Source organism: Diospyros lotus, chromosome 6 (assembly GCF_014633365.1).
Source record: "Diospyros lotus cultivar Yz01 chromosome 6, ASM1463336v1, whole genome shotgun sequence".
NCBI lineage: Eukaryota > Viridiplantae > Streptophyta > Magnoliopsida > Ericales > Ebenaceae > Diospyros > Diospyros lotus.
Window position 1 is genome coordinate 22,829,376 of NC_068343.1, and position 23,558 is coordinate 22,852,933.

At 34.9% G+C, this 23,558-nt stretch overlaps 1 protein-coding gene across 3 annotated transcripts; it reads right to left on the reverse strand.

The window, feature by feature from the left end:
- Positions 1-6,415: 6,415 nt before the first annotated feature.
- On the reverse strand, positions 6,416-22,744 carry LOC127803941 (NAC domain-containing protein 82-like). 3 transcript variants are annotated; one of them, XM_052340597.1, is made up of 8 exons: positions 22,340-22,493; positions 20,855-21,342; positions 20,186-20,463; positions 18,695-19,030; positions 7,776-8,255; positions 7,528-7,645; positions 7,174-7,234; positions 7,020-7,079 (listed from the first exon to the last, which is right to left on the reverse strand). In XM_052340597.1, the coding sequence occupies exons 2-7, from the start codon at positions 21,009-21,011 to the stop codon at positions 7,212-7,214; spliced, it is 1,392 nt and encodes a 463-aa protein (XP_052196557.1). In that variant the 5' UTR covers positions 21,012-21,342; positions 22,340-22,493; the 3' UTR covers positions 7,020-7,079; positions 7,174-7,211. The 3 variants fall into 3 exon arrangements, with proteins under 3 accessions (XP_052196556.1, XP_052196555.1, XP_052196557.1); XM_052340596.1 differs by lacking the exons at positions 7,174-7,234; positions 22,340-22,493 and adding an exon at positions 22,596-22,744 and having other exon boundaries at positions 6,416-7,079; XM_052340595.1 differs by lacking the exon at positions 7,174-7,234 and having other exon boundaries at positions 6,416-7,079.
- Positions 22,745-23,558: the final 814 nt, after the last annotated feature.

A 23,558-nucleotide genomic window follows, 5' to 3' on the forward strand; every position in this document is an offset into this window, starting at 1 on the left:
TATATCTTTCATTCTATACATGAGAGTACCTTTTTGATTTAATTAGATGATCAGTTAGTAGTGACGGTTATCCATCTGGCTATTGAAGTTAATGAAGAAGAAATTCCAGCTAAGCTAGGTAGGTTGGTAGGGTGTCATGTTGAATATAATCAGTAAGGTGAAACTCCTCATTTGGTATATGCAATTAATTATAATATTTATCCAAATTATTATATTATATTATATTATATATGGTTATTAAGTGCATCCGAAATGTGATTTGAAGACTAAATTGTGACACCTGCTGTTTGTGTAATAAAATATATATATAACACGTTAATGACGATTAAATATTTATTATATATTAAATAATTAATAAGGGATATCCCTACTACTACTACTACTAGTACTAACTGTACGTCTGTAGATGTAAGAGAGAGAGAGCGGAGTAGTAGTTGCTTTGGTGGCTGATTTTGATTGGTGGAAGGTGACAATAACAGAGATGCATCGGGCAGTTACATCATTTATATATATTTTAGGTTACACAAGGCGTATAAATAACATAAATATCTCTTATTTTACTACGTCTCACTATTTTAAGTAGGGATATTTTAGATATTAATATATTATTATATAATTTAACTTATATATAATGATCAATAGTATTTTTCCGTATTCTAAAGCAAAATAATGAGTGGATGATGATGTGATGAGTGGACAACGAAATGAGTTTGCATCTGCCACCGTAACACAAACAATAGTTGCTCTCTGTCAAGGGGTTTGGTTGGGTTTGGAGGATTTGTCTCAAAATACTATTCATTTGTCAACTTACCTAAAATAATAATAATAAATTTGGACCCAGTTTGATTAAAATAGTAATTTTTCCTTTGTAGGAATTTATAAGCTTTTTCTTGATCAAATACACATAAACTGGAAAATAATTTTAATGAATAATAATTCTTATAACTTATTTTATGAGATCACTACAACCACTTATTCATAAATAAATTCTTAATTATGATGATTTAAATAATAATAATAATAATAAATGGTCCAATACTGTAACACTTGCTCAAATTATAATTAATTATCATGAACTTATACAAACTTCATGATCTGATCAATTGGTATTAATTTGTACATTAATTTTTCTTGTGACACTAAATTTTGTACATTAATTTTTCTTGTGACACTAAATTAATTTGTACATTAACTTGAGTATTATTATTATTATTATTATTTGTTTTTAATTGGCTGGGGGCATTGTGGGAACCAAAACCAAAACCAAAACCAAAACCAGAAGGACAATTGTTCCAATTAAAAGAAGTTGCCAAAAAACTGGGTGATTTCTTCAATTAATTATTGTAGGACAATAATGAATTTGGGTTACATCTCAGAAATAACCTATAATTTGTGTGTCCTAATCAAAAGCATTACATCCCATCAAGAATAAAGATCCAAAGCATTACATAAAATTATTATTGTTATATATTTCAAGATTTTTTAACAGAGCTTTTGGTTTTTTTTTTTTTTTTTCGGTTTTTGACTTTAAATATTTGTGTTCAATTTCAAAACTTTATTAATTGTTCAACAATTTTGTGGTCATTTTTTTCAGTATTATATCTTATTTTATTTTTATCCGAGGGTGTTTATTAATCAAGATATGAGGTAAAAAAATCAAGATATGGGGTAAAAAAATCAAGATATGGGATGCATTCCAAACTCCTATCCTTTCCAACATGTTTGTTAAGTTTATCTAATCATTCTTAAAAAAATTATTAATGACCTCTTATTTTGATCTTTCAATATATGCTTATCTCTCTCCCCTCCCTCCCCCTCAAGATAAGCATATCTTAGTCTTTATAGATAAGAAAAAAAAATGACATTTGTGTCCTCTAGTGTATTTTAAAAAATTTAATAAACAATTTGATAAAAATCTTAGAATACTTTCCAATTTTATCTTGACTATTCTATATTTTGGTCAGAAACTCATTCCGGGCTTATCTTGATACTCTCTTATCTTACTTATTTTAATAAACGCTACCTTAATATATAATTAGAAGATAGGGACGTGTAAATAAAAAAAAATTAAAATAATTTTTTTAAAAAAAATAAGTAATTGTTTAAAAAATCAATTATTATTTAAAAATCATGAATTCAAGATTGGGTGAAAATAGTAATGTAAGATTCATTCTAAAACAAAAAATTTTAAATTAGAGTTTATGAAATCTTTAAAATTGAAATAAAATAATAAATCCTAATCGTTGATAAAAAAAAAAGAAAAAAGAATCAACCTTAGAAATCTATCTACTTTAAAAGTGACACACGATTATTTATTAAAGTTAATAAATAAAAAATATTTATATAACTTAAATACTAAGTAGAATTAAACAAATTCAAATTATAATTAAAAAATAGTAATTCCCTTGGGTTGAAAAGCAACTTTAATTTTGACAAGATAACTTGGATGTAATAAACATAAATGCTAAAATTAATTTTCTGTAATTCTTCTTCACATATTTAAGTGCTTTTTGTTGGTGGTTTAATTGTTCAACCACTTTACAAATATATAAATAAATTATTATACAAATATAATAACAAATAAAAATTTTAGTCTTTTTTCTTTATTATTATTATTATTTTTTTAATACCAATAGTTATTTTATACAAATAATTAAATAAATAGTTATGTAAAGAGTAAGCTTTACATAATTAAACACTCTTTCGTTAGTAACTTTTTAAAAGTTAGTCACAACACTCTACTTATTCCATAAACTTTTCAAAAGTTAATCACAACACTCTTTTGTTATTAACAATGCTAAAGTAAATTAATTACGTATCTCTCAAACAGAGTCGGTCTTGGGTTTTTTAAGGTCCATCACAAATTTTTTCAAGGGTCCCTTTATATAAATTAAATAAAATAAATAAAAATTATCAACTAATTAATTTTATTAAAATTATAAAAATTTACAAAAGATAAGAAAGAATACTTTGGAATCTCATTAAAATCTTGTTCGGAAAAAACTCAATAGAATAAAACCCCAAACGAAGAAAAAAAGAATATCCTGCATTGTAAACATTGCATTAAAAAATAAAAATTACATATTTGAGTCTACATGCTTTAAATTTTTTTTGTTAATTTTTTTTAATTTTTTATATACGTATATACATAGGCTTTAAAAAAATTTTAGACCCCCTCAATTGTGGGCGCCGAACTATAGCCCTGACCCAAGGCTTGCTCTACTCTCAAATTATGGGTTTTTGGTCCAAAAACCATTTAAAATTTTATTTCTTACTAAAGCAATCTCTAAAATTTTCAAAAATAAGTCAAAACTAACTTGGTGAAAAATGAAAGGTCAAAAAGTAGAGACTAAAAATTCAAAATTCTAAGAGTGGTTTGAGTCAAAAGAGTAAAAGGAATGTTGTGACTAATTATTCAATCAATTTTAATAATATTTAAGAAATGTTGGGAGTCACAAACATAACCAAAATTCAAAAAAATGTATAATAATTAATTTAACCTTATACATATACATTTTTTTTGGGGGGGGGGGGGGGGTGGTAATACAAATAGTTATAGGTAATAATTTTGAATGGTAATTTGGGATGAAATAGTGCATTAGGTTTCGGCCGGTGGCGTGTTGAATGGAAAAAATAAGTAAATCAAACTTCCAAAAGCAATCCAAAAACAACACCGTGACTACACAGCACAGCACTGCACTCTAAAATATATATTTATATATATATATAAGTAACAATACATTCATTCATCATCCCAATCTTAAAATGCTTTCTCTTCATTACATCTTTGACCCAAGGGATATTGTTTTTATACTAATAATAATTACTAAACTTAAAAGTTAAAAAGCTTTAATTACACACAAGTTTATTGGGTGAATTCCATTTCATTCCATAGCCCAACAGACCAGAGGGCTAAAGCAAACTTGGGATGATGTCCCTTGCGGACGTCTCGTCACAGTATCTCTTTTCGTGACGAGGAATTTAATTCAGGTCTGATTCACCAGTAGCTGCGTCGCGTTAGGAGAGAATTCAAATTTGAATACCCAAACTAGCTCACCTCTCCCAACTGATCATCGGAGCAACCTAGTGCGACTAAAGCAAACTTGATCGATGGATAATGGTATTACTATTATATAGTACTGATCTCCCCCCAATGTTTAAACTCAAGCCAAAGCCAGCATGACATCAAAAGTCAAAACTAAACCAATCCCATCTGATTGATTACTTCACTTCAGTACAGGTCGATTTTAGATATAATCTATCCAAACCCATGACATGAGCGCCCCAGCAAAACCAACCAACTCCGGCAACAAAAACCATATCAATAGCTAAGAATCAACGCAACTAGCGAATGTTTAGTAGAATCCCCAGGAACCAGCCCAAACAATCCCCTGCTAATAATATATCTCATATCCTTCCCTTCAGGTATCAACAAGTCCCCAAAACTGAATTCACTCACCCTTGGAGACAAACAAAGTAATGAAAAAGCCTGAGAAAGTTATATATATATATATATATATGCTACAAGTGAGGGAACCACCAACTATGTTACACAGAAACACCTCATAAGTACCATTTTCCTATTTTCGAAATATTTTGGAAACGTTTCTTATTCCCGTTTTAGGCCCTATTTATGTTTATTTTTTTAGAAAAACGTCCGTTTCCACGTTTCCGTTTCCTATAGAAAACATTTTCCGTTTCCGTGCAACATAGCCCACCAACACTATGCATTGCCATCCTAGTTCATCAAAACAAATATCTAACTAAGGCAAGCATCACGATGAGTATAATTTTAAAAGAATGAGGGATAGCAGAATTGAGGGAAAAGACAAGTCGAATATATTCGAATTAATTCTCAACAACATCCCATTCCTTCACCTTCAATTTATAGACATACAAGGATAACAATAAAGTTACAAAATACGAAAAATATCTACCAACTCTTGCTGAAAATCAGTGCAATACTAACTCACTAAATCAACTAAACATTTACTAAACAACTAACAAACTTGACCAAGTCTCCCGCCCGCCCCCTCCCACCTTAGATTATCCTTGTCCACACGGATAAAGTCAAGTATGTCTTCAAGAGCATAAATAGTTGAGGTAGTTGACACAGATGTCCGAAAAAAAATTTCTCACTACAGAAATAGCATAAGCCTTTTTCCCTACGCTCTCACAATTCTTGGTTTGTAATTCCTTTGAGAGAACTAACATTGTTAATGACATCAGTGTCAGTCTTGAGCGCTAGTGGGGGACCTAAAACTCCAATTGTGTTGTTATTTCCTGACTTGGGTGAGGTGCCGAGGATGGGGGACCTGAAGGAACTATCCCATCTTCTTTACAAGCCATTGAGTTTTTCCACCAATCAGGCCACTCCAATAGCATCAGCCAGTTAGCAGAGCTATTTGATTTTAGCGTCCAACTTGATTTCGTCTTTGACCCTTGCAACAAAACAACCGATTAAAAACTTTTCTAGTAAGTCATCGACTTGGTGGGAGAGCTTCTCGAATTCGTCTTAAAACGTTGAAACAATGGTAATTTGCTTGAGTTCAGTAAGTGCTTCGAAGGGGTCCTGATAGTCAGTTGGACCAAAACAAAGCAACAAGGCCTTGGTGAATTCCGTCTAAGTTTCTAGCTCTCTTAACTCGATGAGCCACCTATGCCATTGGAGCGTTATTCCTTCGCGGAGAAAGGAGGCAAGTTGGACTTCTTGTTCGGCAACCACCTCCTTAAAGTCAAAATATTGCTCCACTTATAAATCTATCCTTGCATGTCTTCTCCATTAAATTTGAGAAAATTCAAATTGAAATGATGATAATTACAATTCGTGGAGAATCAAGAGTGATTAGTTGGTAGTATATTAACTTGTTGGAAGGATTCAACAGGAGCAAAGGGGTTTATTTAAGAGTGATTATTGACACGATTTTGTGAGGCACAAAGAGATTGAAACTCTAATAATATAGTCTAGAGAGTAGAGTGGATTTGCTTAATACTGGATTCATGACATCCCAAGATCCATGAACTTCGTTTCAAGACTCAGGCATTAGTTTTGCCGCGAGTGTCCATGGTCGGAATTGTACTCTGATACCACTTGATGAGTATAATTTTAAGAGAAAGAGAGATAGTAAAATTGAGGGAGAAGACAAATAGAATATATTCGGATTAATTCTCAGCATCCCACTCCTTCACCTTCAATCCATATTTATAGACATACAAGAATAACAATAAAACTACAAAATAAGAAAAATATCTATCACTCTGGCTGAAAATCAACACAACATTAATTAACCCACTAAAACAACTAAGCACCCACTAAACTAACAGACTTGATCAAGCCTTGCTGGGCTGCATGACTGTTGCATGTATCACATCAGCTTCAGCATCAGCAAGTTGTAGATCATTATACCGCCTACTCTTAAACTTAAAACTAGCAATTTATTCATAGAAAAGACGAGTGCATTTAGGCAAATTGCTTGGTTGGGATAATTACACAGCCCTCGCTTTCGCTCTCAACAAAATATAGTATGGGAACCAGACACGAGTCTAAACCAAAATAACTACCATACTTAACAGTTAAGCCGGCCAATGATATCTACCAGAAACTAGATTATTCTAAATAATTGACAACCCACCAAACAATTATGACACAGAAAATGGCAAAGAAAATTGATGGGAGACAATCACGTTCCAAGTAAACTTGCCAAGTTTAGCCAGCACTGCAATTAAGAAGATCCAAGTAAAAAAAGAAAGCATCCCCCGGAACGTGGAAAGTCCAAACAGCCTGCCACATTCTACCATTGATTTGCCAAAACCCGTCCTGGGCAGGTTGCAGGTGCAACACCCATAAGGAAGCCCCTCCAACTTTTGTGACAAAGCATCCTCAGTGCACCTACCAACCCTACCAGTCACCTCAGCCTTGACGTCAATGGAGGAGCAACCATAGATGACAAAGGGACTAGGTTCCTTCAATTTCTCAGCCCTGTCAGCAAAAACAAGGTGCTCTGCAGCTGATGCAGGACGGGCAGGGATGGACTCCAACAGTTGTTGGAGTCTTGAGTAAGATTTTCTTTGGTGCTCTCCTGGTAAACAAATATAACAAACAAATAGCACAACGTAATGAGGATCCCTGTTCCAGAGAACAGATAAACGTATAACAAAGGCAGCAGCAAGTACCTGCTGCACATTCTGATCATAAACAAGATGTTACCGTATTAACAGCCCGTATCATAAACTTCTACATGATTGGAGCACATACACGAATCAAATGCCAAAAGAAAAAGGAACTCAACAAATGATTAAAAAAAAAAGATCTTTTTCCACAACCTGATGGTAATTTAGACTTGATTACCAACAGAGACCAAACTAGACTTAGCAGGTGCAAGCTTAGACCTGATATGTTTTATTATCATATCAATATTTAAGGTTTGTCATATTTGTTCAATATATAATCATGCCAGCTGAGTAACAGTTAAAACACGGGTACTGGCTTGAACCATCAGAACAGTCATTGAAGATGATGAAATCTACCTCTATTCTGGTCTTGCACAACAGTATTTCCCTCTCTGGGCTGCTCGCAAGGAGTAGAAGGCAGATTGTAAGAACTAGCAGTGAATCCCTGATTTGCATTTTCCCAAGGATCATATTCCTGCGTTCATCAGAAGTATGTAATCAGTAATCAGTGGAAATGGGGAAAAGGAAAAACATGTATTTTGTGCACATCTGGGAAAGAAAATAACAAATAAATTGTAGTAGAATTCATATAAAATCAAGATCACCTGGAACAAATCAAGATGATTACTGTGCCCATTAGCTTCTTCAGGCAGCATGGGCAACTGGTTCATATCAGAAACATGGTGAAAAGCACCAAAGGAATCAACTGGGAAACAACTTTGCTTTGGATAGTTATCTCTGTAGGGTTCGTATGATCTATCACTGAAGTGTTCAGATGCAGTGGCCTCAACAGGGTAGTGTAATGGGTAGCTGAGATCATTCAGCTCCAAAAAAGCCACGTCATTGCCCATAAGCACTGGGTTAGTGCCATATTTAGTTGTCTCATCAGTGTTTGGGGCCATGTCCCTGCCCATAAGCACTGGGTTAGTGCCATATTTAGTTGTCCCATCAGTGTTTGGAGCCATGCCGTTGCCCATAAGCACTGGGTTAGTGCCGCCATAGTTAGTTGTCCCACACTCACCTCCAATCAGATCTGCCCAGTCCAAGTCACCCAAGCCCTTGTATATATCATTGCAATTATCCACCTGTACAAACAATTAATAACATGTCTTAATGAACAATTTCCAAACTATGCCCATATACAACACCCCCCCCACACACACACACAAAAGGAACAAACATAAGTATTTGAGACAAAATTAACAAAACAGAAGAATGGTAACCAAGGAGGGAAAAGTTTAAAAACATTTGAATTAGTATATTGAACATTGCAAGAAAATTGGATAACATACAGATTAAGATATAGGAGAACTGAGGAAGAGGGGATAAAAAAATCTCCAAAACAAAAAAGCTGTCATTTTAGACTTGGTAGACCTTCATGGATTTCTTTGCAGTGAAAATAATTTGATGACTTGTAGTTTTCTTTTAGATGGGGAAGGAGAGATATTTATCCAAATAAAGCAATTTATGAAAAAGATAAAGAATAATAAAGCCCAAACTAAATATTATCATTCATGGTAGAAGCATAGAAATGCATGGGAGAAGAGGGCTTTTTTTGGTTAATGAAATTTAATGTGATTCCAAAATTTAAAAAAAAAAAATGTCAACTGAGTGAAAAAATAGCACTTTAGTGCCTATTTAAAAGAAAAAAAAAATAAGATATTCAAAATTGTGAAAATTATAGAAGGCTCAAACTAATGAAACAAACTATGAAACTTTGAGTGGGGGTGATTGAGCAAAAGTCAAGGAGAGAACAGTGTCTCTGAAAACCAGTTTGGTTTTATGTTGGGTAGGCCAACAATAGAAGCTATCTACTTAATGAGAAGACTAATAAGAAAGACTAGAAATAAAAAAATAAAAAAAAGATATGCATATGGTTTTGCATATATTTAAGGAGACCCGTCATTGATCAGAAACGTGCATTAGGATTTGTGGAGTTACTGAGGCTTTTCCAATTACAACTCGATTATATTACAATCTGCATCATCTTTCCTGTTGTGATATTACTAAGAAGTGCCTTGGTGTAAGCTTTTAGCAGACGATATTGTATTGAAGATGGAGCAATTGCATAAATGCATGAATAAGAAACATGAATGGAAGAACACTTTAAAATCCAATAAGAAACATCAATGGTTCAGGAAAAAAAAAAGCAGATTATGGAAGACATTACTCAAAATCAGGGCATGATAGTTGAAGTTAAGTGAAGTATATCTAGAATTTTATGTAATTGTAAAATCTGTTTAAAGATCTTACTCATAAAATCAATGCAGATAGCTAAAGTGAAGAAGTCTGTCTGGTATTTTATGCAATTGTAAAATCTCTTTAAAGCTAAACAGAGAGTTTTTATTGGATATTTATAAGACCATTTTTATTATATGGTTCAAAATGTTAGGCATATAAATACCAACATATGCAAAATGAGTGTAGCTTAGATAAGAATGTTATGACAAATAAACCACCATAAAAGAAAAGACAATGAAAAATGAGAGCAAACATAATAAGGTTAAGAGTGGAATCTATTGAAGATAAGATGCAAGTGATTAAAATAGTTTGGGCATATAAGAAGACCAAAAGAGAGGAAGATGAAAGAAAACTTTATTAAAAACCTTGAAACATGACACATAATAAATCGGCCTTGACAAATATTGGCATGCCTATGGGAATGCCTATGTTCTTACTAGACATGCAAAATGGGTATTGCCATATCGAGTTGGACACAACAAGATTCAACCTAGCACAACTATCATAGCCACGGACAAGTTGACCAGCATAGCTTGCTTGTTTTAATTTTTTTGAAAAAAATAAAATTATTCATATTGATTAATGCAATAAAAATGTTGCATTATATCTTTTTTCATCATTTCTATTGAAAAAAATATATATGATTTGATAATAACTTTTATATTCAATAATACCTCAAATTATTTTTATCTCAACATAGACTTCTAGTACTTGACGTCCAAATAAAAAATTAGAAGAGAAAAAATCACATAAAACAAAATCCAAGAATCAGGTGGTGGGATTTAAAAGGGAAGAAACAACTAATATTCAAAGAAAAATTAAGGGGTAGAAGGGAATGGAGAAGGACAGACAAACCAAATGTGGAGAGAAATAGCTAATGTCCTGAGAAGCACGGCAAAGGTAGTCCTTTGAGAGACAAATGGTAGAACCCCTAACTTTAAGGAGTCTTGGTGGTGAAATGAAGAGGTACAATTGAAAATTAAAAATAATAAAATTTGCTATCAGTGAACAAAAAAGAGGCCTAGGCGGCCGCCTAGGCAGAGCCGAGGCGCTAGGCGGCCACTGGTCGCCGCGACTATGGCCAAATCGGCCACCTTAGGCGTCGGCCCGGCTAGTCGGTACCAAGCGGCGCCTAGGTGTCAAAGGCAGATGCCTAGCCGCGTGAATCGTCTGGCCAAGGCGGACGCTAAGGCGGCCAAATCGACCGCCTGGGCCGCGTGAAGCATTTAGTATAAAATTGATTAGGGTTTTGTTTCCTTATCCATTACCCCTTTCTCTCATCGATTTCCCCTTCTCTCTCGCGCGTACTGCCACCGACAGTCTATTGCTGAATCGCCATCACCGTCGCCTCTCTCGTGCTTGCATGCCGCCACCGTCTCTTGTAGTTGCAGAGTCACCATCGGCCCATCGCCACCTTCTCATGCTCGCACACCGCCACGCCACACTCTAGTTGTCTCTTCTATTACAGCTTCACCTTCTTCACTCGCCGTCGCCACCGTCTCGTTCTCGCTGCTCGCACACCGCCACCCCCTGGTTGACGATTGTCTCTTGCAGCAGCTTCAGCCTTCATCTTCTTCAATCTTCACTCACCCTCCGGGCCTCCGCCTCCTTCGATAAGTAGTAGCAGCAATAAGCAAGCAGCAGCAGCGCTACTGCTGCTTACTGTTGCTTCTCCCCGTTTCGTTTTTTTTTTATTTTTTTGTTATTTAATTTAGTATTTATATAATTATATTAATATCTGATTATTTGTTATTCAAATACTTATTAATTATTATTATTAATGTATTTAAAAAATTAACATTTGCAACTTGCAAGCAAGCAACAAATGTAGCAAGCTGCCTTTGTTGCTGCTTGTTGCTGGTGCTGCTTGGACTATATATTGTTAGTTTTTGACTTTGTTTGTTAGCTAGTTAGCCTAATTATCTATTTTAATTCAATCATTCAATGTCAATTTACTCAGGAAAAAAAAAGAAAAAAAAAAGGAAGTCATGTCGGATGGAATTGGCAGTACGGAATCATCGTTCGATGCCGCCTCAGTTCTTAAAAGGAAATCAAATGAGGTCAAATGGGAGTATAGAATGTTAATTAATCCAAAGAACATGGATAAAGTTAAATGCAAGTTGTGTGATAAAGTTATGCCTGGAGGAGTTTATAAAGTCAAAGAACACATCGGCCACATTTCCGAAAATATTTCTGCATGTCCAAAATCTTCTCCAAATGATAAAGCTAAATGCAAGAATGCTATTGCTGAGGCAAAGAGTAAGAAGAAGAATAAGAAGCAGGAGGAAGATATGATGAGATCCTCGGTTAATATTTCTGACAAGGGGAAAAGGGTGGATGATGAAGATGAATTGGAAGAGTTAGGGAGTAAAAAAGCCCCTCGTACTCTTGGCCCTATAGATAAGTATGCAAGCTCCATTAGTCCTAAAATTTGTTTGAGTTCGAGAATGATACAAAGGCAGCAAAATATTAGTGAAGCATTGTTTAAAGAGAGAACACAGACTGTACAAGGATATTGTGCTAGATGGGTGTACGAAACTGGTATACATTTCAATGCTATTGATCATGATAGCTTCAAATTGTTTGTTGAGGCGGTTGGTCAATTTAGGCCGAGGTTCAAACCTCCTAGTCAATACCAGTTGAGAGAACCGTTATTAAAGGAAGAGGTTGACAGAATGAAAGACTTACTGAAGAAGCATGAAGAAGAATGGGCACAAAATGGGTGCTCTATTATGACAGACGCTTGGACAGACAGAAAAAGAAGAAGCATCATGAACCTATGTGTTAATTCTAGCATGGATACTGCTTTTCTTTCTTCAAAAGAAGCATCAGACGAAGCACATACAAGTGAACTCATATTTGAGTATGTGGACAAGTGCATTGAGCAAGTTGGGCCACAAAATGTCGTCCAAGTAGTAACCAACAATGCTGCCAACAATATGGGAGCGGCAAAATTATTAAAGTTGAAGAGGCCAAATATCTTTTGGACATCATGTGCTACTCACACCATCACCTTGATGCTTGAAAGTATTGGAAAAATGCCAAGATATAAGAAAGTCATTGATCAGGCAAAGAGTTTGACAATCTTCATTTATGCACACCATAAGACCTTGTCCTTAATGAGGTCATTTACGAAGAAGAGGGATATAGTGAAACCGGGAGTCACTAGATTTGCTTCTTCTTTTCTTACTTTGCAGAGTTTGATGGAGAAAAAGGCCCAATTGAGGTCCATGTTTACCAGCTCTGAATGGGAGGAGTGTAAATGGTCAAAGAATGTTAAAGGGAAAGCAGCATATGCTACTGTGATGAGCATTGCTTTCTGGAATGGTGTAACTTTATGCCTTAAGGTTTTTGCACCTTTGGTGAAGGTGCTTCAAATTGTTGATGCAGATAGAAAGCCTTCTATGGGTTTTTTATATGGAGAGATTAAACAAGCAAAGGAAGATATTAAGGAGGCCCTAAATAATCTTGAGAAAAACTATCAGCCTGTTATAGAGATTATTGAAGCAAGGGTGAAAGATAAGCTAGATAGTCCATTGCATTTGGCGGCTTACCTTTTGAATCCCTACTACCTTTTCAAGAATAAGACTATATATCTTGATAATGAAGTGATGGAAGAGTTTTTTAATTGTGGGGAGATGTTTTATCATGGTGACGATCATTTTGAATTGCAAAGTCATGTCATAAATGTTGAATTGTCAAAGTATACTCGTAAAGAGGGAGCTTTTGGAAAAGTGTGGGCAGCTCAAGGCTGTGCAAAAAATGATGACAATTATAATCCAGGTATAAAATTTCTTTAATCCTTTTCTTAGTTCCTAATGTGTATTAGTGTATAAATTTGTTTACTTTATACTTGTTAACTTATGTAGTTACATGGTGGATGACTTATGGAAATCAAACTCCAAACTTGCAACGAATGGCAACAAGAATGCTCTCGTTAACCAGTAATTCATCCGGTTGTGAAAGAAATTGAAGCACTTTTGAAGGGGTTAGTGCATATGAAAATATAAACTATATTTCTTTAATATCAATAACTTATCTATCATTTAAATTGATATTACTTTTATTTTATTTATGTAGATACATACGAAGAAAAGAAATAGACTGAATGTGCATCAATTGAACAATCTTGTCTATGTCCAATTTAATGCAAAACTGATGAACAGGCAAAAGAGGGAGAAGGAAAGGAATGTTGATGTGCTAATTGCTAGTGATGCTAGCAATGCACAAGGATGGATTGTTGAAGAAGGAGATGATGAAGAAATTGAGCCTGGTACGGGGCTTACTTGGGAAGTGATTGGTGAAGCATCCAGAGCAGACGAGATGCTTCAACCTCGAAGAAGTTCTAGGATGAGAGAGCTTCATGAAGATGATTTTCAATCAGAAGAAGAAGAAGAAGAAGAAGATGAGCAAGAGCTCAATGAATTTGATTTTGAGTCTGATGAAGATCATGTATTGGAAGAATATGGAGACGAAGAATTCCAATTAGATAGTTAGATACTTAGATTCTTCAAATATGGTTTATGTTGCATTATTGTTGCTTTTGTCTTATTGAAGTTTGAATCTAGAACTGATCTACAACAATTGTTTTCTCATGCTTAATTCTATATTTCACTTGTCATTCTATTATTGTTGTATTATTGATTTATGTTGCATTATTGATGTTTTTCAACTTTGATTTAATTGAAAATAACATCAAATTACATCACAAAGTTAAAAAATAAAAAAAAAATAAAAAAACAGTTTTCCTAGGCCCCGCCTAGGCCCCCTAGGCGCTAGGCCCCAGCCTGGCGCCCGACTAGCGCCTAGCGCCTTTTAGAACACTGCTTGCTATAAAGTTGTATATCAGTGCAACAATGAAGAAAATCAAAAAAATTATAAAGAAGCAAAAAATGCAGCAAAAAGAGCTGTTAGTGAAGCAAGGTCAAAAACATATGAAAATCTATATGAACGACTTGATACAAAAGATGGAGAAAGGGATATATATAAATTAGCTAAAGCAAGAGAAAAAAAAACAAGAGATTTAAATCAAGTGAAATGCATAAAGAATGAAAATCAAAATGTATTAGTGATTAAGAAAGCGATTAAGGAGAGATGGAAGGAGTATTTCACAAAATTATTCAATGATGGGGGCGACACAAGAGTTAGGTTGGGACATCTTAATAACTCCGAAGAGAATGTGAGCTATACATTTTATCGACGCATAAGTTCAAATGAAATAAGGCAAGCATTAAAAAAGATGAAAAATCATAAGGCGGTGGGACCGGATAATATACCAATAGAAGCATGAAAATGCATGGAAGAAGAGGGCATCTCCTGGCTAACGAAATTATTTAACGCGATCCTTAAATCAAAAAAGATGCCAGATAAATGGAGGAATAGTACTTTGGTTCCTATATACAAGATCAAAGAAGATGTTCAAAACTGTGAAAATTACAAAGGAATTAAGTTAATAAGCCATACCATGAAACTCTAGGAGAGAGTACTAGAACAGAGGCTCAGAAAAGAAACAGAGGTCTCGAAAAATCAGTTTGGTTTGATGCCTGGTAGGTCAACAATGGAAGCTATATACCTACTGAGGCACCTAATAGAAAGGTATTGAGATCATCAGAAAGACCTACATATGGTGTTTTTAGATCTAGAAAAGACCTATGATAGGGTCCCTAGAGAAATATTTTGGAGGGTTTTAGAGAGAAAAAGAGTCTGAATAGCCTATATACAAGCCCTTAAGGACATGTATCACGGTGCAGAGACAATGGTCAGAACGTGCGGAGGGGATATTGAACCGTTTAAAATTACAATAGAACTGCATCAAGATTCTGCACTAAGTCCAAACTTATTTACTCTAGTAATGGATGAACTCACTAAAGATATTTAGGTCCATACACTTCATATCAAACTTTAATGTCTCTCCCAAAGTGAGTTTATCCATTACTAGTGAGTTTATACTTATGTAACTTTTCTTTGGAAGTCTAGAATTCATGTAGCCGACCCCATATAGTGAGATAAAGGTTGGATATGTTGTTGTTTATGTTAACAAAAGAAAAGTTACATAAGGTACAAACTTGTAATGCACAAAATTACAAATAATACATTAAAATATCGTGAGTACTAAATTTTATCTCAATTAATTTTTTTATTTCAAATTTCTAAAAAATAAATAGTTACAATTTACAACTATAAATTTTAAAAAATACAAGTTTTCACATGCCAAGTCTGTGGGTAGTGGCTAAGACATGTGCTACCCTCAACATAACATCGCCCATGACCTTGGTCGTGGCCATGTACAACCATTTGGGGTCAGGTCAAACCTATCTCTCATGTGTTCTCCAACCTATTTTAACACGTTACTCCTTAAAAACATGGGCATGGATAGAGATGGCTCACAACTGTGAATCTGTGTAGCTGATCCTATCTAGTGGGACTAAGGAAGGTAGTCAACAACAAAAGGCACCCTTAAGGCATTATGACATTACATCACCCCAAAAAAGCACTCGCTTGATTGAAGCAAGGCGCTAAATTGAAAAAAGAAATAACAATAAATATATTTAACATGAAAATGATCATCGATAATGTCATTCGAGACTTCTAAAATATTCTCAAATACAAATTCCTTTAATAAAGTTCAAACGAAAAAGGCAAAAGGCATAAATATGCCCTCCAACTTTACCCTTGGAGCCATTTGGCCCCCTCAACTTTGAACTGAACCTATCATGCCCCTCAACTCTTGATTTTAGAACAAGCACACACCTCACTTTGCAATTTTGGACCAATCATGCACCTCTTGTTCCTGGTAGCATGGCGCGTGAAAGCATGCATGGTTGAGGAGGGTGATGGTTTAACAGCAGCCTCCAACGACTAATTTTTTGGGTTAAAGCTTGATGTTTCCTCCTTATGCATACTGCTATTGATGAATGAGGAAGACAACTAACCAAGAGCATGAAGAGACCGCTTGCCTACTATCTCTCACTGACGAATCGATCGACCGACCGACCGCCTACTACTCACATCCCTCGCCGACGACCAACACTAGGAACATGACCGACTGACCGCTCGCCTCCCAAGCCGCCAGCCCACCTCTAGCTACCCTCACCACCAGCTTGTTACTTCCCGCTGTTGCGCTCCACCTTGTGCCAAGCATCATTCTTCTCCTCCTCCTCCATATTCCTCTCACCATTGATTTGCGAAACTCTATCGTCTTTGATCTCCACCTTCATTTCCTCTTTCTTCAGCCCCAAAGCATCGGCCTTGAACACATGCACTTCCAATGTTTTCTTCCAATCCACGCGAGTGTTCTCATGTAGAATTTTCTCTATTGGGTTTTGCATTAAGAAATCTGTCTAGAAGGTTTAAAAGAACAGGAGATCCCTCCAGTGAATGGAAGCGACTAAATATTCTAAGTTAGGACGAGGCTAGCTTAGGCATAAGGGGTATTTTAGTCTTTGTGTAGGCAAAATATAAAGCCTAGTAATTACTGCCTCCAACCCTCTATAAATAGAAGGCTTAGTGCGAGGCAGTTAGATACAATTGATCATTCTATCCTTTCTGTATGCAAGTGATATTACTGTAAGAAGAGAGAAGGATATTACTGTAAGAAGAGAGAAAAGGCTTGTGAGAGAGTCATTTGTAATCTCTGTGAGCAGTGAATTCGTGTGAAAGAGAGAAGAAGAGAGGGATATCTTGTACTGTTCGAAATTGGTTTCTAGTGGAATTGCTCTCGTTTTGGTGGCTGGATGTAAGGTCATTTCCGCAGCCTAAACCAGGATATATCGCATGTCTTTTTGATTGGTTTGGTTGTTTCTTTCTCTGCTTTTCATTCCTTTAATTATGTTCTTTCAAATTCAATTTTTTATTTCTGTTGATTGGGTTGATTTCGGGTGAGGAGTGTGAGAGATTGACATTTTTAAGCATTGGTTGAGTTGTCTAAAACGCTCCTAATCCTAACATTCTCCAGAAAGTTGAGGGAATGGGAAGTCCCTAAAAAGATCCCAAACATTGAGAGAGAAATGATCGAAGATAACACCACATCAGCTACCGAAGAAGCTTGGGATCAACAACATTTTCTCCTCAAAGCAAGGTTTCAGATAATCAAAGAAAATAACAGGCAATTTGATTTGGTTGATTGATGAATAGAAAGTTTTCAAGAAATCTCACTTGTTACAATGCAAGGGAATGATGAGTCGCTAGGCAATTTATAGCAACGGAAAGAGAATTCCAGAGCTTTGAGGCATATACAAACCTCCATCTAGACCTTAATTTGATGGAGATGAAGATGTTTCTAGTACATTTTAGAAATCTCTAATTGCAGAGCCACCCAAATAAAATTCCTCACACCTTGGACTTGAGATTTGCTTTTGTATTTTATTTTTTATATTATTCATTCTTAGGCAAAACACAAAATAATTTTGTATAAAACTCATATTTAATTTGATATTATTTTCACATATCGTTGCTAATTAAAAAGAAAAAGTAAATTATCAAAAGATGATATTGTTGGCAAGCAATTAACGGACCCCTCCACACCTAATAAAACTCACTATTCAAAGCCAAATTATTTTAATAAAATAGAAAAAAGAGAAACTAATCTAATTTCCAACCATATAACATGATATATAAATGAAATAGATGAAAAAAAAACATTGAGAAAATAAGAAAATATAAATAAGATTTATGAGACCAACCATATACATATGTCAAAGAGAAGAAAAAGTGATATGAAATTAACAATGGAGAACAAGAAGAGATAATAACACTGAGAAAACAGGAACAAGGATGGGGACCCACCACATAGACAGCATGGAGGAGGCAACAAAAAAATACAACATTGTGTGTGTTCACACCTGGCAAACAAGGATTGCATCACAACTTCATAGCCTTAATGTATTCTTAGGAAAAAGCCAAAATATTCTAAGGAAGTTATTGAACCCCTCCAAACTACAATAGATCCCTAATAGAGCTTATGTTTTACCAACACAGCCCCTTAAATGTCCTAATGATAAGACAAACACAGCACATATTATTCAACAAATTTGGAAAGTATCAACACCATTTAGATGATAAATAACAAGGCCAGAAGTAAATACAATCATGCAAGCTTAGTTTCTATAGGCATTTAATTCATCAACTCCAGTTAGGGTGGGAAAGAGAAGACAAAGCTAAGACAGAACAAAAACATAGAGTATATCTGCCAGATGATATAAACAGCTGCCATTCTTAGAAATGAAACTAAAAGAAACATCATTATAACAGACAATGTTAGAACAAGATATTGTCATGAACGCACCTCATCATCTCTGAACATGTTCAATAACGAGTTCATGTATTCATCATTATCTGGTGCAGGTGAAGGCACACCATCAGCCAGAGGTTGAACATTCAACTGCCCTTGTTCAGATAACGGATCAACACTTGTGCTTCCATGAACTAACATGGTTGTAACAACAGAATCATTCTTGTTGGAAGGCAATGCCGGTGGGCAGAGACTACTAGACGGTAAAGATTCTGCACGTATTTCTGCATCATCATTCCAATCTTCCTCATTAAATGGTGCTCCATATTGGGCTCCATTTTGGGGGCCTCGCCCATTCTTCTGGAAGACTTTACAGAGCACATATGCATCCTAAAACACAACAATATATATTTGAGTGGAAATCGCAGTCATATGATTCCTCCTAGCCATTAAAACAAAGGAAAAACCATTAATGGAAATGCTTTATCAAGTAAGTATGTAAGATGACTACCTCTGAATTTTCCGTATCATGACTATCAGTATATTGCTGAATATGATTGCATAACCATACAATAAAGCAACAATAGATCAAACAGAAACCCTTTTGCCTACTTTTTCTTCTATAATTCTATGGTTATGCAATGTGTATATGAAATATTCAGTGCCATAAAAATGCAGCAAAATTAACTTTGTAGCCATGTCAAAAGGTTGGGAGGGAAACATAAGCTCAGCTATGCACCTTCAGATCACTACGTTCTCCACCAATAAAATCATGGAACAACTTCCCTAAAACAAAGCATAAATTAGGCTCAAATCCCTATCGTTGTTCTTTGATCGCAGAACAGATCCAGCTTAATTTTATAGGGTGCTGGGACTGAAATGCACTCTTGACCTTAATCATAACAACAATCAAACAGTCTAATGCCAGAGAAACTAAAGAACATGACCTTGTGACAGATGGCAACACCATAACTAACTTCATGATGCAAAGTCTAAGCTAGGTGAATAAACCTATAAGAGTGAGGAAACACCTAATGTTGCCTACATATAATCACCTCCCCAGCAACTTCTTCAATAACTACAGGAACCTGCCCATTTCTTTATCTAAATATGCATATCAGGCATCAATTCATAACTAAAGATTAATCTCAAAACCATGCAAACAGAAAAGACATATTTTCAGACTGCAGGATTGAAAAATAATAAAAATTGTAAGGAAGACAACTGAAGAATGTCAAATGAGTTCGTTCAATGCGAGACAAAAACATGCCTCAAAGATGCTGGAATCCATAAAGTTATCATCTTAACTTTGCAAGATTATCTCCCAACATCACCGATGACTCTATATAAATATATATAACATTATTCGCAAACAAGAAAAACAGAAGCCAAACAAGAATCTACCAGATATGTGCATGTCAGTTTCCACAATGTCTGTGAATAGCAAAAGGTCTACTTAATAGACTTGAAGCAAGATCAAACAGCACAAATATTACAAATAAATACTTGATGTGTTGAAGAATAGACAATGAACAAAAAAAGTACCTGAACAACACCAGCATCTGCCAATTCCTTAATTTGAAGCCTATATTCATACATAACCCAATCTGTTCTCTCACCACTAGGTGCATGACCTTTGTGGAAAACCAAGGTTTTTACCATGCCTACATTCTGCTGCTTGTACAGAACAGGTCTGTCCTTTCCAGTGGACTTCCAATACCCAATTTCAGTAGCACGATTTGTCCTAGCTCCACTTGCATATTTTCTCTCTTTTGGGCAAAAGAAGTACCACTCAAGATCTTTACTTCTCAAGCATGATTTATCTGAAAAGGATAGAAAGAGTCAATCTCAGAATCCAGATGAGCATTTATTGGAGGAACAACTAAGGAACAAAACTATAGACCACCAAAGATATAGTTATCTAGACAAAACATAAAAAAGCCATTATATAAACAAATATACATTAATTTATTTTGGAAAGCAGAAATAAGGAAAGTCCATCAGAATGTAGAACAATCCAAAGAATATTTATAAGAATATAAGGACATAATTATATAAGCATTGGTATCATAGCCATAAAATTCATGTAAATATGGCATACATATAAAAAGCCCAGTATTAGATGCCAGCAGCCTGCCTAGACAAGGGCCACTGCAGTATTGAAAGCAATTGAAGCAAGAGATAACGGATGGATTAATGAAGTGACATTGACACCTGGAAGATCCCATGGAGAGTACTTATAGATGTTGAGCTCTGCCATTGCATCCACTAGAAGCTTCATCCCCATCACCTTCCTTTTGAGGTAGTACATAACCAACTCAACATCAGTAGGATGAAAGCGAAAACCTGGAGGGAGAGACGTCCTTTCCATGAAGAGTACCAACAGGACGTCCCACAATATAATAGCTTTGGAATCTCTGATATGATATACCTAGCCTTCTTAATCAACAGCCCACCAATTGTTTCCAGAAATGTAGCTTGACTATAAGTAATATTACTCCACTAAAGCACCAAAAGAAAAACAGCTATATATACCCTAAAATTACTTTCCAAAAACCTTCCAAATCTAGTTAGGTCCAGTGCCGAAAGAAGATCTTCTGAGAACACCACAACCTACCCCGGCTCATGAAATGGAAACAACACAGAAGAAACAACTGATGTTTCTTGCTGTGATCAGAAGACATCTGGTGTGCAAGACTGACCTGATGTTTTCAGAATAGTTAGTCTCAGATAACAACATTTCAAATTAAGAGGGAACAAAACCATATACATTTGAAAACAACATATCAAACAGTAGGTATGCAAAGCCCAAAGGCCAAGAATTCAAGATAACCAGCTGCAGAGACTCTCACTCTAAACCACACAATAGCCATTATGAAATACATAAACACTGATCGTGAATCGAAGACCCAGGGGACTTTGGGGGCGAGCCCAAATTAGTAAGTAACATAAGAGGATGTTTGCAAACAATGAAGAACATTTGAAAACACAAGAACCCAAAAGGAGAGGATATTATTATTACTTAATATTTTTCCATTTCATTTGATTTAGTTATATTACTCTTCCAACATGGAGAAAGTATGTTACATATAGTTTATATTTTATATTCCATGCTACTCATTTACATGCCATTTCATTAGTAACTCTCTCTCAAACAAGGCCTGAGAATTCCCCCAACTCATTTGTTACAAACTTTTTCTATTCCATGCATTTTCCTTATGTACGGAAATGTTTGACTAGATTTTTTTTTTTTGCAAATAGAGTGTCCCTTAACTGGTAGCATAAATTAATTTTAAGGCCACTAAGTTCAACATTATCCTGAAAACATGATTTCAGTAGTATTTGAGTTGAGCTATAGAACACAAGCAATCTGTCAAGTTTTATTTCTATTGGTTTTCCTGAAAAGTAATCTCTCCATGCACACAATTGAATTGTTTCCATATGTATTTAACAAAGATAGAAGTCATACTTGAAAAAATACTCAAAGCATGTAGCCCTAGTGCCTACAATAATCCAATGTTCTTATAGAATACCCAACAGATTAAGCTGCATTTTCCAGAAAAAAACAGGCTTAAAGTTCAAGTCTAATCAAGATAGCTATCAGATATGTACACAGATCTAGACGTGCATTAACCCACTTCAAAGCTAAATTAAAATCTTTTATATTACTTGTCGACACATCTAGAAGATCTACTTAACCGGTTTAATTCGCAAACCAACCAACAAGCTTTCTATCACTCGCATTTATTCTTGACGGAAACAACGACGGTAAGACACCGTTCAAAAGAAACCGACCTTCTCAGTTACAGGGAAAACAAAAACCCTAGAAATCTGACCGAGCTATGAATCGCATCTGAGATAAAAACGCACCGAAGAAATTGACTTAGATCCAACAAAGAAAGAGAGAAGAAAAACAGAAAACAGGGAGGAAGAGAGAAAACCCTAGAAATCTTACCGAGTGGGAGATGAAACCCAGCGAGTATAAAGAGAGATAGAGAGGAAATGCACGGAAAAAAGCAATAGCGGCTGGGGAACGATAGAGCGAGACCACAAGCATCAGACCATCCGAGACAACATTTATATGGGGGAGCGAGTGGAGAAGCCCTTGTCCTTGCTCTTGTAATCGGAGGGAAGCTTCTCCGGGAATACACTTCATTTGATTGGTCAGACAGCCCACTTCATTTAATCTCCAAAGAATTAATTGATTAAAACAATAATAATACTAATCATTTTAATTGCATAACATAACATTTTTCTTTCTTTCTTTCTTTCTTTCGAGAGGAATATTATCTTGCATAAGTGCCCTTATCCAATATCTTTTATTAAATTAACATTCCTATGGTTATGATTCATTTTAATCAAAATTGAACATTGATAAGTGACATTTATTGTGATACTCTTACACTTACATTAATTCAACATAGTATAATCAATGTAAATAAATAATATATAAATGCAAGAATGTCACATTAGGTATCACTCATGGTTACTCAACTATCAAAAATAAAAAATAAATGGACACAGTTGTTTTTAATCCTTTTTCCTAAAAAAATATATTTTTTTAATCACTCAAATAAATTAATTACACTTTATAGTAATTTTTTTTTCAAGAAAAGTACCTAAACTGATAATGTGGTAGAGTCAAAACATTTAAATAAAAAAAAAGATTTATAAAATTAGTTGGCATGGTCAAAACTAATAAAATGACTATAGAGTGTAATTAATTTGTGTAAGAGACATTTTTTTTTTTTTCAGGAAAGGGGTTAAAAATAAATTTTCTATTTAAGATATAGTTAGTTTTTGCAATTTTCACTAAATGGGTAATGTTGATAATAGTTAAGCAACAATAAATGCACATTATTTTCATACAAGGTGCATTTAGTGTATTTAATGTTTCCTAACTATTTCCCTTAAAATA